This window comes from Meles meles, chromosome 8 (genome assembly GCF_922984935.1).
Source record: "Meles meles chromosome 8, mMelMel3.1 paternal haplotype, whole genome shotgun sequence".
Classification (NCBI taxonomy): Eukaryota; Metazoa; Chordata; class Mammalia; order Carnivora; family Mustelidae; genus Meles; species Meles meles.
Window position 1 is genome coordinate 70,760,667 of NC_060073.1, and position 12,815 is coordinate 70,773,481.

The 12,815-nt window shown below is 37.2% G+C and overlaps 1 protein-coding gene across 13 annotated transcripts in view; it reads right to left on the minus strand.

Annotated features, from left to right (window-relative positions):
• DLG2 (discs large MAGUK scaffold protein 2) overlaps window positions 1-12,815 on the minus strand; it is a 1,573,258-nt gene that overhangs the window by 473,640 nt on the left and 1,086,803 nt on the right. For all 13 annotated transcript variants that reach the window (XM_046015622.1, XM_046015636.1, XM_046015625.1 and 10 more), the window contains 2 exons: window positions 8,522-8,666; window positions 6,147-6,285 (listed from right to left, as the gene is read on the minus strand). In XM_046015622.1, the coding sequence (XP_045871578.1) occupies window positions 6,147-6,285; window positions 8,522-8,666 (284 nt within the window). The remainder of the gene's footprint in view (window positions 1-6,146; window positions 6,286-8,521; window positions 8,667-12,815) is intronic.

Below are 12,815 nucleotides of genomic sequence, written 5' to 3' on the forward strand. Positions count from 1 at the left end.
CCAGCTTCCATAACCTCTCCCTCATTTCTTCAATGAGCCCCTCTACTTCTCCACACAGCAGAGAGGTTTTATTCCAATATAAATCAGGTAATTTCATTCTCATGGTTAGTAGTCTTTAATGGATTCTCAAAGCACTCAAAATCAGACCTATCCTTCTTCATCATTAGCTATAGAGTCCTACGTCATCTGGCTCCTGACTCCTTCTCCAACCTAATTTTCTGCCATGTTCCCATTAGCTCATCTCTTCCCAGACAAATGGGACTGCCTTATATTCCTAGAACATGCCAAACTTATTTCTGCCTCAGTGACTGGTCTTGTTATTCCCTATTCCTGGAATGTTCTTTCTCTGATCTTTATATCACCACTTTTTCTTGTTATTCAGGTCCCAACTCAAATGCTATCTCCTCCAAGAGGTGTCTCCTGGTTATCTTACTTAATACTGTTCTCTTCCCCAATCTCTATCACATTATTCTATTTTTTTCCTTATAGTACTTACTAATATTTGCACTTAACTCATTTATCTGTGTGCCTCTTACTTGACACAACAGAATGTAAATTCCATAAGGACAGGGACCTTGCGTGGTTTGCTCACCACTGTAACTTTGTTGCTAATAACCAGGCTTGACATATGGGAGAAGCTAAATATTCATGGAATGAAGAAATGAATGAGTGAAAGAAAAAGAAAACTGGAATACATTTTAGATACCATATCCAGTAAACTAATGTTCTATAATCTGGGGAGAAGAGAGTAGAGGCAGACTCTAGTTGATTGGGTTCGTAACTAATTAGTAAATAAAAAAGTTAAACTGGTGAATATCAAAGTCACAATTTGGAGTCATTCTGGAAGGTTTCTGGGGACAAGAAACTTTTCTTGAGACTTCACTTAGCTTCTGCTTCTTGAGCAACCAAATTATGTGAGGGAACATTATGTAGAGCCAATGAGAAAGACACCTGGGTATACTAAGAAAAGGGCCAGCTGAACTTGGTTTCTCTCACTGGGACATATATGGCTCATAGTTATAATTTAGGTCCCTGGCCTTCATAATGACATTTATCACATTCATAACTTTGTAACTTAAGTCCCCACCTCTTGAAAGATCAGTTTAAATTGCATCTCAAAGTTTTTTGGTTTCATTTTAGTATCGATGATTTGTTTGTATATCCTGAAAATAGTGAACCAGATGGTGAGGGTCTGTGGTTTGCACCTTTTCTGGGGGACCACGTTACCACTTGTCCCAGTAAAGGTAGAATCCATAGTTGCAGGTAATACACAAATGGGTACTGTTCACAGGTGATCATTGTTTGTTCATGGGTTTCATAATTCTTACTCCATCCAAGAACAACAACAGTGACAACATAAGTGAACACCAGCTCAGAGAAACAGAACAAGCACTAGACTTGGTATTTGAAGATGTAGGTTCTATATCTGATTCTAATACAAGTTATGGGATTTAGGGATAGCCAACATATCATTCTGGGCTTGTGTTCCTTACCCATCAGAAGGAGGAAGATTAGACTTTAGATTCATTGCTGGCCCTTCCAATTCTGAGAGCCTATAATTCTTTGAGCCAAAAACACAGCTCAGCATCACAGTGACAGCTTTCCAAAATAGTATACCAACAATCTAAAACCAGATATCTACGTCACAATGAACACTGATTTATAGGGTACTCGACAGACTTTCTACTAAGAAAATTTTATCCAGGGCCTCTTTTTGTTTTTTTTTGTTTTTTTTTTGTCCTTTCCCTAAATCAACAGAAAAACATTTCTCGGTTTTCTCAGGTATACATTCCTTCAAGTAGAAAGAGTTCAAAAAAATTCCAACTAAGTTAGTGTAGTATTTTTTTTCTAATCAAAATTCTTTTGAAAAATTCTTACTGTAACTCCCCACAAAAAGTGAATATCCTTTAGGAAAAGAGAATATTTCTCACAATAGACTAAGAGATCATGAACATCTGGAATAAAAAGTTCCCAATCTGAGGAGTTTTATGTTGTTGAAAGGTTCTTATTTCACAGAAATGTTTTGCCATTAGCCTACGTCCCATCATAAGAGATCAATTACCTTGATTTATTGTTAAAGGAAAATCAAAGTAGGCCTCACATATAAGCTACTGTAACACCTTAGGATAATAATAAATTTATCTAGCCCTTTAAAAATGACAACTTTAACACATATTATCACATTGAAATTTCACAATTCCATGAGGAAATTAGAAGACCCTTTATCTCAAATTTATAGATAAAAAAAATCAAGACACAGAGATTAAATGGCCTGTTCAGGATCATCTAGGTGTCATGTTGGTAGAAGCAGAACTAGAACCAATCCCTGATATAAACCCAGTCCTGTTTATCCAATATTTTTCTGTGAAACTGAATGCATAAATGGGAGGCAGGACATAATATGAAGATAAGCCATGGGAACACAGACCTGAATTTGAATTCTGATTCTGCTATCTGTATGATGCAAGATAATTACTTAAATGGTTTGAGCACTCTTGTTATTTATAAAAATCAAGAATAATAGGGGCACTTGGGTGGCTCAGGTCATGATCTCAGGGTCCTGGGATCGAGCCCCACATCGGGCTCTCTGCTCAGTGGGGAGCCTGCTTCTCTCTCTCTGCCTGCCTCTCTGCCTACTTGTGATTTCTCTCTCTGTCAAATAAAGAAAATAAAATCTTAAAAAAATAATAATATAAGCAAGGGCAATAATATATATTAAGGGGCTTTGTGTTAGGAGTGCACAGTAGTGATCTTTTTGTTTTTACTACTCTATGTATTTTAAATTTTACAAGTAGGTTGAATATGACAGAAAAGACAGGAATATAAGGACAACTTAAAGGTAGAAACCACTCTCTTTTAGAAGTCTTATTTTTCAAGCTGTGATGGTTGCTTCATTTTATTCTATTTCACATTCTTCTGCGAATCTGCATGTGCTGTCCTCTACCATGAACACCCTGATCCCTTGACCTTGATCGACACCTACACATTTTTTTCAAACTCCAGCTGAAGAGTTATTTCCTCTTTGAAACTTTGATTCCACAGGCTTTTCCTTGGGCATTCATTTAAAACTCAAGTTCATTTACCAGTATTTACTAAGAAATTCCCAAGGTGTTGGGGAATTCTGCTAGGGGTGCACCAGAGCACTCCCTAGAACCGATCTAATTTTGTTTGTTGCTGTTACTAGTTGCCACCCTTTGACATTTTACAGACCTTTTACTTTTAAAGGATGAGAACTGATAGAAAGTTGCCCACGTTTCACTTTCTAAGTAAGGTTATGGTAAAGTTAAAAAAAAAATAAAAAAGGACATGATAAAGTAAATATCTGCCATTTTCTGCCACACATACAAAAATGACATTTTGATATGAAGATATATAATCTCAGAATTTAAAAATTAATATGCAGGTTTTATAGAAAACTTCACAAAGGCAGTCTGCATAATCAGGGAATAGGCATTGAGGGATCCACTGGTTTACCCATATTTTTGTCCCAATCTGATATTCTTAGATTTGTTGTTTCTTACTCAATTTTTGCATTCCTGGTGCAGTGCCTGCTATCTAGTAGGAAATATCCAATAAATATTGATGAACGAGGCAATGAATTTGCCTTTGAGCAAATACCTCTGAGATCCATGGCAGGGGCCTATAGCACAGACCCCTGTGGGAGGACAAAGCAAAGGTGCGAGTGGGAGATGTGTGTGTGTGTGTGTGTGTGTGTGTGTGTGTGTGTGTGTGTGTGCTTAAAGTGATATAATTTATTTCATGAGTTTGCCAGGCACTAGCCATTCAGGAGATTCTATATGAAGCTTTTAGGGAAACTGCCCTGCCAGGGAACAAGAGAGGAGGGGGACAAGAACTATAATACCAAGGCATAACTCTATAGGAACAGGTGGACTCTATTCCTAGGACACTGTTAAAACAACTCATGTGACATCTTAGGTAGAGTAAGAATTATAACAAGTATAGTTACTGTAAATAGGTAACACTCATCTAAGATTCATGATGTGTCAGGCTTCTGTTTCAAGTTCTTTGCACGTATTATGTCATTCAATCATTACAACAACCTGTTAAAAATGTGATTACTATTTCCATTGTATAGATGAAGGATCAGGTTTGCAGTGGTTGAACAATTTTCTGGCAGTCATATAGTTAACCAATGGTAGAAATAGGTCTCAACTCTCATCTAAATGCCTTTAGAGCTTTACTGAAACACTTGAGTCCCTTTAGAGCTACATATTTCTCTGATGAACAGTTTTATAGGACTTGGTTTTCATTTTAAAAATAAGGAGAAAATTACAATGTTTCTTCTTAGCCAGGATTTTGTAGCTGGCAGGGCACACACAGTTTTTCTGCCTAAAAGCTGCGGGACCATAAGCAACTTAGTTAACATCTTTGAACTTCAACTTCTCCACCTATAAAATAGGGATGACAGCCATTCTATCTGTGTTTGGGGAGAGTTAAATGAATAGTGTATGTAAAACAGCTAGCAAAGGGCCTGGATTATGAAGGGGATTTAATCAATTTTAATTCCATATGGGATCTAGTAAGATAAAATGACATTTTCAAATTAAAATCATATCAAATATTACTGATAGAATGAAAGCAAATAAATCATTGCTCCGGTGAATAAAGGTGCCTATATTTATACAATTCTTTAGAGAGCCATGAGGATTATCTTTGCTGCAGCCCTCATTTTAATTAAGAGCATAGAGATTAGATGTTTCAGCATAGGAAGAAGTTTATATTTGATTTATACCCCAGATGCACATTTGCAGCATCTAAACATTCCATTCCTTGGCTAAAGATGTAACTAGCTACTTCAGCAAACCTGAAATTGCAAAATAAATGGAAAATGCTTAATCATTTAAAAAGAAATAGCAAAGGAATGAAAAGACCAAAGCAGGCCTGGGTACCGGTGAGGGAAGTTAAGCAGCAGGAAGCCTCCTCTATTTTTTTAAAGGCTGACAAATGGCTTCATTAGACAGGCAGGATATTAAACCAAAAGGGTTCATCTCTATCATTTTTACACACAAACACTTTCAGAGAAAGTGTGTATGTATTTATATGTAATCTCATTTCAGGTAAAAGTATTGTTCACTAAGAAAAGCAAGTTGCAGAACAATTTCTAAAATATGAACTTACTTTGTAAAAACACTATCAAACCTCATCTATATCTGATTGTGACTTTGTTTGGGTTTGTATGAACATGCAGAAGGTATGAAAGGTTCATGCCAGGATGTTACACTGGGAACCTCAAGATGGTTGCCCTGGCAGGATCTGGGGAGAGGGTTATTATTTCTTGAACATTATCTCACTACTTCACCAAATGCAAAGAGCATACATTACTTGGAACAAAAACATTGAAAGATAAAAAAAGTACATTTATTCTTATGTATTCCCATATTTATTTGTGGATTTATTCATTATCCAACATTTACTGAATTCTTAATGGTGACAATTAAGTCAAGGAATCTGGTCTGTTTTGTGGACAGTCACACATGACTTTTTCATAGGTGTGCTGCCTAAACTTGGCTTTACTTCATGGCATTAGTAATATGGTTCTGGGCTCTATCCTCAAATCCTGTCCTGTTCCCTTTGGAATTAACAGTGTGTATTAAAATCAAACCATCTGTAGTTAATGTCACCCCTTTTCTTTCTACCTGTAGCTACTGTGCTGAAGGAAGGGTTGACTCACTTGCCAACTCCACTGAACTGTGAGTAGCCATTGCAGACAAAAACATGGTATTCAGAGTCAAAAGGCAAAGGTTTTAGTCCTGACTCCCCACTAAACAGAAATATAGTATTGGTATGTTACTTCCTTATTTGAACCCCAGTACCACCTCCTCTCAAGTCAGCTATCTGACAAAATGGCTGTCTAGCTCAAATGGCATCACGTGTGAAAGTCTTAATAAACTGCAAAGTGCTGAGTACATGTACAGTACCACTTCTCACAAAGAATTAGTGATTTTGATTCCTAATGATACATGTTTACAAGAATTCGCAGATTTCCACTGGAGACAAGATAATAATAAGTTTCAGTGGTGCTCAGAAACTTGAGTTAGCCCCCAAAGCAATGACTGACATGTTAGGCAAATGCTGTTTCTTCCCATAGTGATCACAAATCCAATTAACCAATAAGCATATCTGACCTGGTGTAATCATCTTCAACAAGCATGTGCTTTGGAATCGGTGAGTACCTTCCTGGAGAGATGGGCGGCAGGGAAGTTTTATATTCTAAAGTTCCATTGTTGCCAGAGAGAAGATGGTTTTCCATCGGTGGAGAATAAGCTAAGGGGTGAAAAAGAGAAAAGAGAAGAAACCTGTTATGTGGGTGATTCAATGTGTCATGCTACAGTTCTATTAAAAATAGGAAGACTTTGCTACATGCTGAGGATTTTCTTGTCTCCCAAGAGGGAGGAGTTACTGTTTGTTTGCATTGAGTATGTACAAGCACATGGTGCTTGACCTTTAGGATTGGAAAGATGTAATAACATTTATATCTATAAACCCATTTTGTATAATTAGGTGAAGAGAAGAATTGGAGGGGAGAGCCAGCACATGCATTTTCAGAAGGATGATTAATTTTCTATTGAAATAAAAATGCTAGCTTTCTAATTGCAGAGCTCACATTCTTTGCACATAATTAATATTCAATCATCAAATCTAGAAGGCTCCTGGAGCAAGTTCTTGTGTAAGACTTGAATCCCAAAATATGCTGTACTACCACCCCAGAAAGGCCCAGGACACTGGCCTTTCTTAGTTCTCTACAGTAATTCATCATCCTTTTGAATGTCTGAAAGCCCCTCCTGCCTGCTCCACCCCTCTCTAGAAATCCATTTCATACACTGAGAAATCCAACTCTGATAGTGCTGTTCTCCTGCTTAAGTGTTCTCCATTGCTGCTACTGTACTGAATATAAACTTTTCCTTTTGTCATTCTTACAAGATTGATCCATTTTAATATCCCATATCCTAGAGTCCTCTAAGATAGCTCTTCCCAATATTTGTGCTTTCATCAGTTACCTGATGAAGAGACATCTGTCTCTTAACACATCTCTGATACTGAAATTTCATCGATTCTTTAAGATACAATTCAAATGCCACCCCTTCCATAGAGCTTATGATCATCTGAAGACAGGTAGTATCCCTTTCCTTTGAATACCCAAAAGCATGTATGTTTTTACCTCCCATGGCATCCTTCTTACATTGCCAAATATTGCTGCTATTCATATATCTGAATTAGCCTTTCTTCCAATAAAGGCCATGATTGCATCTTCTTTCTATCCCATATATTACCTTATAAGGTGTCTTATACATATTGAGGTAACTCAATATATATATTTTAAATTGAATAGCAAGCTTTGTTTTCTTGTTTTTATCTCTTTTACATTGTCCTTATATACCCTTCAAGAAGTAGCTCAGAGTTGTCTCAAGGCTGATTTTTCTAATTCATTCAGTTTGAAAAACTTTTGAAAGTTAAAATTCTTTCATATCCTAAGGTGAGGCTGATCTCAGCTTCCTGCATGCTTGAGAAAAAGACATATTTTGGGGGCAAGTCATTTCCAAATCATCATTAAGAAAAGCAATAGCTAACGTAATGAGCAGGTAACAAAATTATTCAACCTTTAAATTTCCCTTAAGAGAAACAGCTAAGTCTGAGAGAGGTTAAATGACTTGCTTAAGACCACAGTACTAATTAGTGGCAGGTCCTGAATCTATTCCGAGATCCCAATCTCACAACTGGTTTCTCAAAATTTCAGAATGAGCAAGCTTAGTGATGTTAACTCTCCCTTAAACTCAGGTAGAAAAAAACAATTGCTTCTGAATCTAGTCCCCAAAGTCAGAACCTTAGATCAAGTTCTTGCTGACCCACTAAGAAGAGACGGAAATATGGGGCTTCCGTAGAAGTGGATTTTGCAGGACTCAACAAAGAGCATCTCAGAGTTAGTTTTCGTCCTGGAAACCCCCACCTACAACTCATTTCTACTGCCGTAGTGATTGAGAGGCACCTGCACTGCTTTCCTGCCAATGTAATATTCAGGTAAAGGGAAGAGCTATGGTGATGGTGATTGAGGATCATAATGTTTCCATCCAAGTGCAAGATCCTATCCCCCAGGAGGAAGCACAGTGCTGTCTCTGGCTTTTTTGCTAGTCTTTCTCTTTCTTCATTGGCTACTATGTAGGTTTGAACTAGGAAAGGGGGATAAATTGGCATGAGAGCTATCATACTTTAGGCCCTTGAGAAATAGACTTTAAAAAGGTGTTGCTCTTACGTTACTGTAATGACACTGTCCACAACATACCTCATTAAGCCTTTCTTAAATGGTGGACTTTATAACCCATCAGGGTGTCCCACCTTCAAAACACTAGTTAAGGCCTTGTAAGGCAATCAGGGAGTGAAGTACTGCATTCCTTGGAACTATTTCCACAAGCTAAACAAGAGCAAAGATGCAGAGTACTTTGCCAAGTTTTGCAGAATTCCAATTCTGTACACCTGGCAGAGGGACACTGAGCATGGCACTTACAGTGAGTAATATCAGGTGGACCATAAGGATCAGTCATGTAAATGGTGGTGGGTTTGCCGACTTTTAGATAAACAACATCGGATGTGTTCTTCAGTATAGCTACTGCCTCTTCATGCGTCACTTCTTCTAAACTGTAGTTGTTTACCTAAAAGGAAGATAATACTCAATATTAGAGTCAAATCTAGGCAGGTGAAAAGAAACAGGCAAAAGCATATACAGGATTATTTAAAGATTAAATAGCAATGATCACAATCCAGTATCTACATCATACTTGGACAGAAAGATGGATTTATGGCATTAGCCAAAGCAGATAAGGTACCATTGTTGATGCTACAAAAACAAAAACAAAAACAAAGTTGCTTCTGTCTTTTTTTATGAGAAAGCAATGTATCATAATGCAAATCAGAATACTATTTGTGGATAAAAGAAAGGAGGGGTCAAATGTCTCTCTTCCTATGCTATGGTTTTTCCAATTACAAAGGTAATACATACTCATGAAACTAAAAGAAGAAGAAGGAGGAGGAGGAGGAGGAGGAGGAGGAGGAGGAGGATAAGAAGAAGAAGAAGAAGAAGAAGAAGAAGAAGAAGAAGAAGAAGAAGAAGAAGAAGAAAGAAGAAAGAAGAAGAAGAAGAAGAGGAAGAGGAAGATGAAGAGGAAGAAGAAGAAAGGAAGATGAAGAGGAAGAAGAAGAAGAAAGGAAGAAGAAAGGAAGAAGAAGGAGAAGAAGAAGAAGAAGGAGGAGAAGAGGAAGAAGAAGAAGAAAGGAAGAAGAAGAAGAAGAAGAAAGGAAGAAGAAGAAGAAGAAGAAGAAGAAGAAGAAGAAGAACAACAACAACAACAACAACAACAACAACAACAACTAACCAGTCTCTCTATTTGGGATATATTTTTAAAATAACAGAGACCATATTATACATATTGTTTTGGAAACTGCTTTTTAAATTTAGAGTGACTATTTGTCCATATCATAGTATATGGCAACAACGTAACTTTGTTTACTAGAGAGCATTGTGTTGCATGGTTGTAACCTAATGCTTTAACCAATCTGTTACTAAAGCATGTTTAGTTTGCTACTTATTTTTTTCTACTATGAATAATGTTGCAGTAAACTTTCCTATATTTGCATACAACTTTGGTGTTTTATTTGGGATAAATCATACAAATGGAATTGTTGGACGAAAACTATATGAATACTATAAGCCTTCTGATACCTATTCGTAAAGTGTCCTGTGGAAAGAGGCACAAGTTTACTCTTATACCACCACTATACAAGAGCCCCAATTTTCCTACAGTGACACCAAATCTATTTTTTCCCCCCACTTTAAAAAAATTGTTCCCGTCTGGGTGGCTGGGTGGCTCAGTTGGTTAACCCTTGACTCTTGGTTTTGGCTTAGGTCATGATCTCAGGGTCATGGTTGAGCCCCATGTTGGGCTCCATGTTGGGCATGGAACCTGTTTAAGAGTCTCTCTCTCAACAATGAATACTGTTACGCTGAAAACAATAAATAAATTTTAAAAATGGCATTAAAAAAAAAAGAGTCTCTCTCACTATTGCATGCTCTTTTTCTCCTTCCCACCCCCACCAACAAATAAATAAATAAATAAATAATTTTCCCATCAAAATGATATTTAACAAGTTGATTTTCTAAGGCTAATATTTAACAAGTTGGCAGGTGAACAAGTTCAAGGGTACTCTAGTCCTATCCACTTCAATAGCAACTCCTCCTTTTTACTGGACAGAAGAGCCTGATGAAAGTGCAATTTTACTTCGTGGCAGTGACATTATCGTGGAATCTCTCCAGCACTTCTCTTAGATGGGTTTAAAGCATTTATGATGTGTTTTAAATACCTACATTATTCTTATTTGGCTAATATTGTTTTAATGGAGTTATTCTTTAGTTAATTTCTGCTGAAATGATGCATAATTAAAGTAAATGTGCCAAAGAGCACTAGATTGGATCCTGCACATATTCTTTGTACTATTTAATTAGCACTTTAATCATAGGAGACCTTGCAACATTGCTCCCCCCACCCCCTTTTGCCTATGTTCTACAAATTCCATGTGTCAATTAATCCTTGATGGTATAGCTGAAGTTAGGGACCCCGGAACTGGTGGGGTATGTATGTGTATGACTGCTGACCATGAACTCTCGATTAAGATATCATCTTTTCCACTGGTTCCTACAGCTCTCTTCTGAACAAGTGACATTCTCTTATATCCTTTTGTATTTCCAGCATCTAGCACTTATTCATCCATTGGTCAATGCATTTCTGTTATGTGTCAGTCATGGTTCTACATATTAGAGATATGTAATAAATAGGATGAAAATCATAATCATAGCCAAAATTACAGAGCTTATATTACACTCTGGGAACTATTCTAAGTCATTTACGTACATTAACACAATCGAACTTCACAACAACTTGTGTGGTAACTACTACAGTTACTTTCATTTTACAGATTAGAAGAGCATGTCTCCAAGAGGTTAAGAAACCTGTTCAAAGTCATTGATCTAATAGTGGTAGAAGCCGATTAAAAGCAAGCAGTTTGGATCCAGACACCAGGCTTGTAACCACTTATCTATATTCCTTTTTCAGATAGACAGAGAAGGTCCCTAGCTCCCTTGAATCTCATATTCTAGTAAGATACACTTCAAGTTTCAAGCACGTTTACTGAGAAGGACTTTACATACAGATTCTCAGGTACCACCAGAGAACTCCTCAGACCGGAAAGAAGTTGAGCAAAGGGTTGAGGTGAGAAGTGGGGATAATAGTGGTTTGTAATAGTAGTACTTCAGTTGGTTTTTATTTGGTGACTACAAAGTGTTGGAACACTAACACGGATTTTAGTTATGGAACAGGTGGCATGATACTGGCAACAGAACATAGTGATTAAGAGCACATGCTTCTGAGTCACGCAGACCAGGATCTGAATCCTGGTCCTAGCTCTTTCTAACTGTGTAACTTTGGACCAACTTACTTAATCTTCTTAGCCTCAGTTTTGACATCTGTAAAATAGGTATCATGATAATTGCTACCTCAAAGGGTTATTGATGTAAATGTATTTGTCTGTGTAAAGTGGCAGGAATATTAAAATTCTTATTAATGTTAGCTTTTATTACTATTACTATTGTCATCATACATCTCTCTTCTCAGGAAACAGGAATGCTTGGTGAAAATTTTTGCTGAGCATTTTCCTGTAAACATCTGTGAACTGATGAGTTTAATTAGGGTACTGTTGATGAGGCTTCTGTGTGGTCTTTTTAAAAATTCAGAATAGTACAGGATCTGGACCAAAAAGTGCTCTTTTGTGCTGAAGTCTTCAAAATGTTTTTCACGAAAGTGGGTTTATTTGGGTTAATTATGTGTGTGCATTATCCTATGAACTCTCAAGATAAAGGGCCTACAGCTGGAGCTGATTGTACACAGAGAGAAGGGACATTACACTGATTGGCTAGTTGCTCTTGTCATTGTTTTTTATTGTCTTTTTTCTTTTGCATCAAGTATCTGCCTATAATGGTTAACACTGAACAACTGGCCTGATTTCAGAAAAAAAATTATGTGCATCTGAATGTAGTGTTTCTGTGGGCACACTACACAGAGCGGGGCACGTGTGCAGCCTGGCCATATGTTTGCAATAGGATGAAGGACCGAGGCCAAGCAGAGAGGTTAGAGATGAGAGGACGCATTTTCTCCAACAGAAAAGGGAGCACTGAATTTGAGCGTGATGCAGAGACAAAGGAGGGCAAACTAGCTGAAGAAAGAGGTGCCAAAAAACTTGCAAGAAGAGCAGGGTCAGTGTTGTGGGAATCAAATTGAGTGCAAGCAAACAGGTATGTGATGGGACAAAGGTGGGAGGTGTGGCAGCAGGAGAATGATAATAAAGAGGAATGGGTGGTGTACAGATGGTAAGATGCTGACCTTTCCGTATTTATTTAGGAATACCAACATGGTGGCACAAACTAGGAGGTGGACATGAATATTACCTGAGACATAGTACAAGGAAATGGGGGAACTCTAGAAACATTAAAAAAAAAAATCATGAACTCCAAAGTTAACTTCTAAGGAGACAAAGTTGTTGATCACTAGATGAGATGAACTAAAAAGGAGCACTAAGTAATGGATAGAATTGTTGAATCACTGTATTGTACCTCTAAAACTAATATAACATTGTATGTTAACTACAATGGAAATACAATTTAAAAAACCTAATAAAATTTTAAAAAGTTAAATAAATACAAATTAAAAAGTTGACAAATCTAATGTGCTAACGTCAATGATATGAAAATGAAT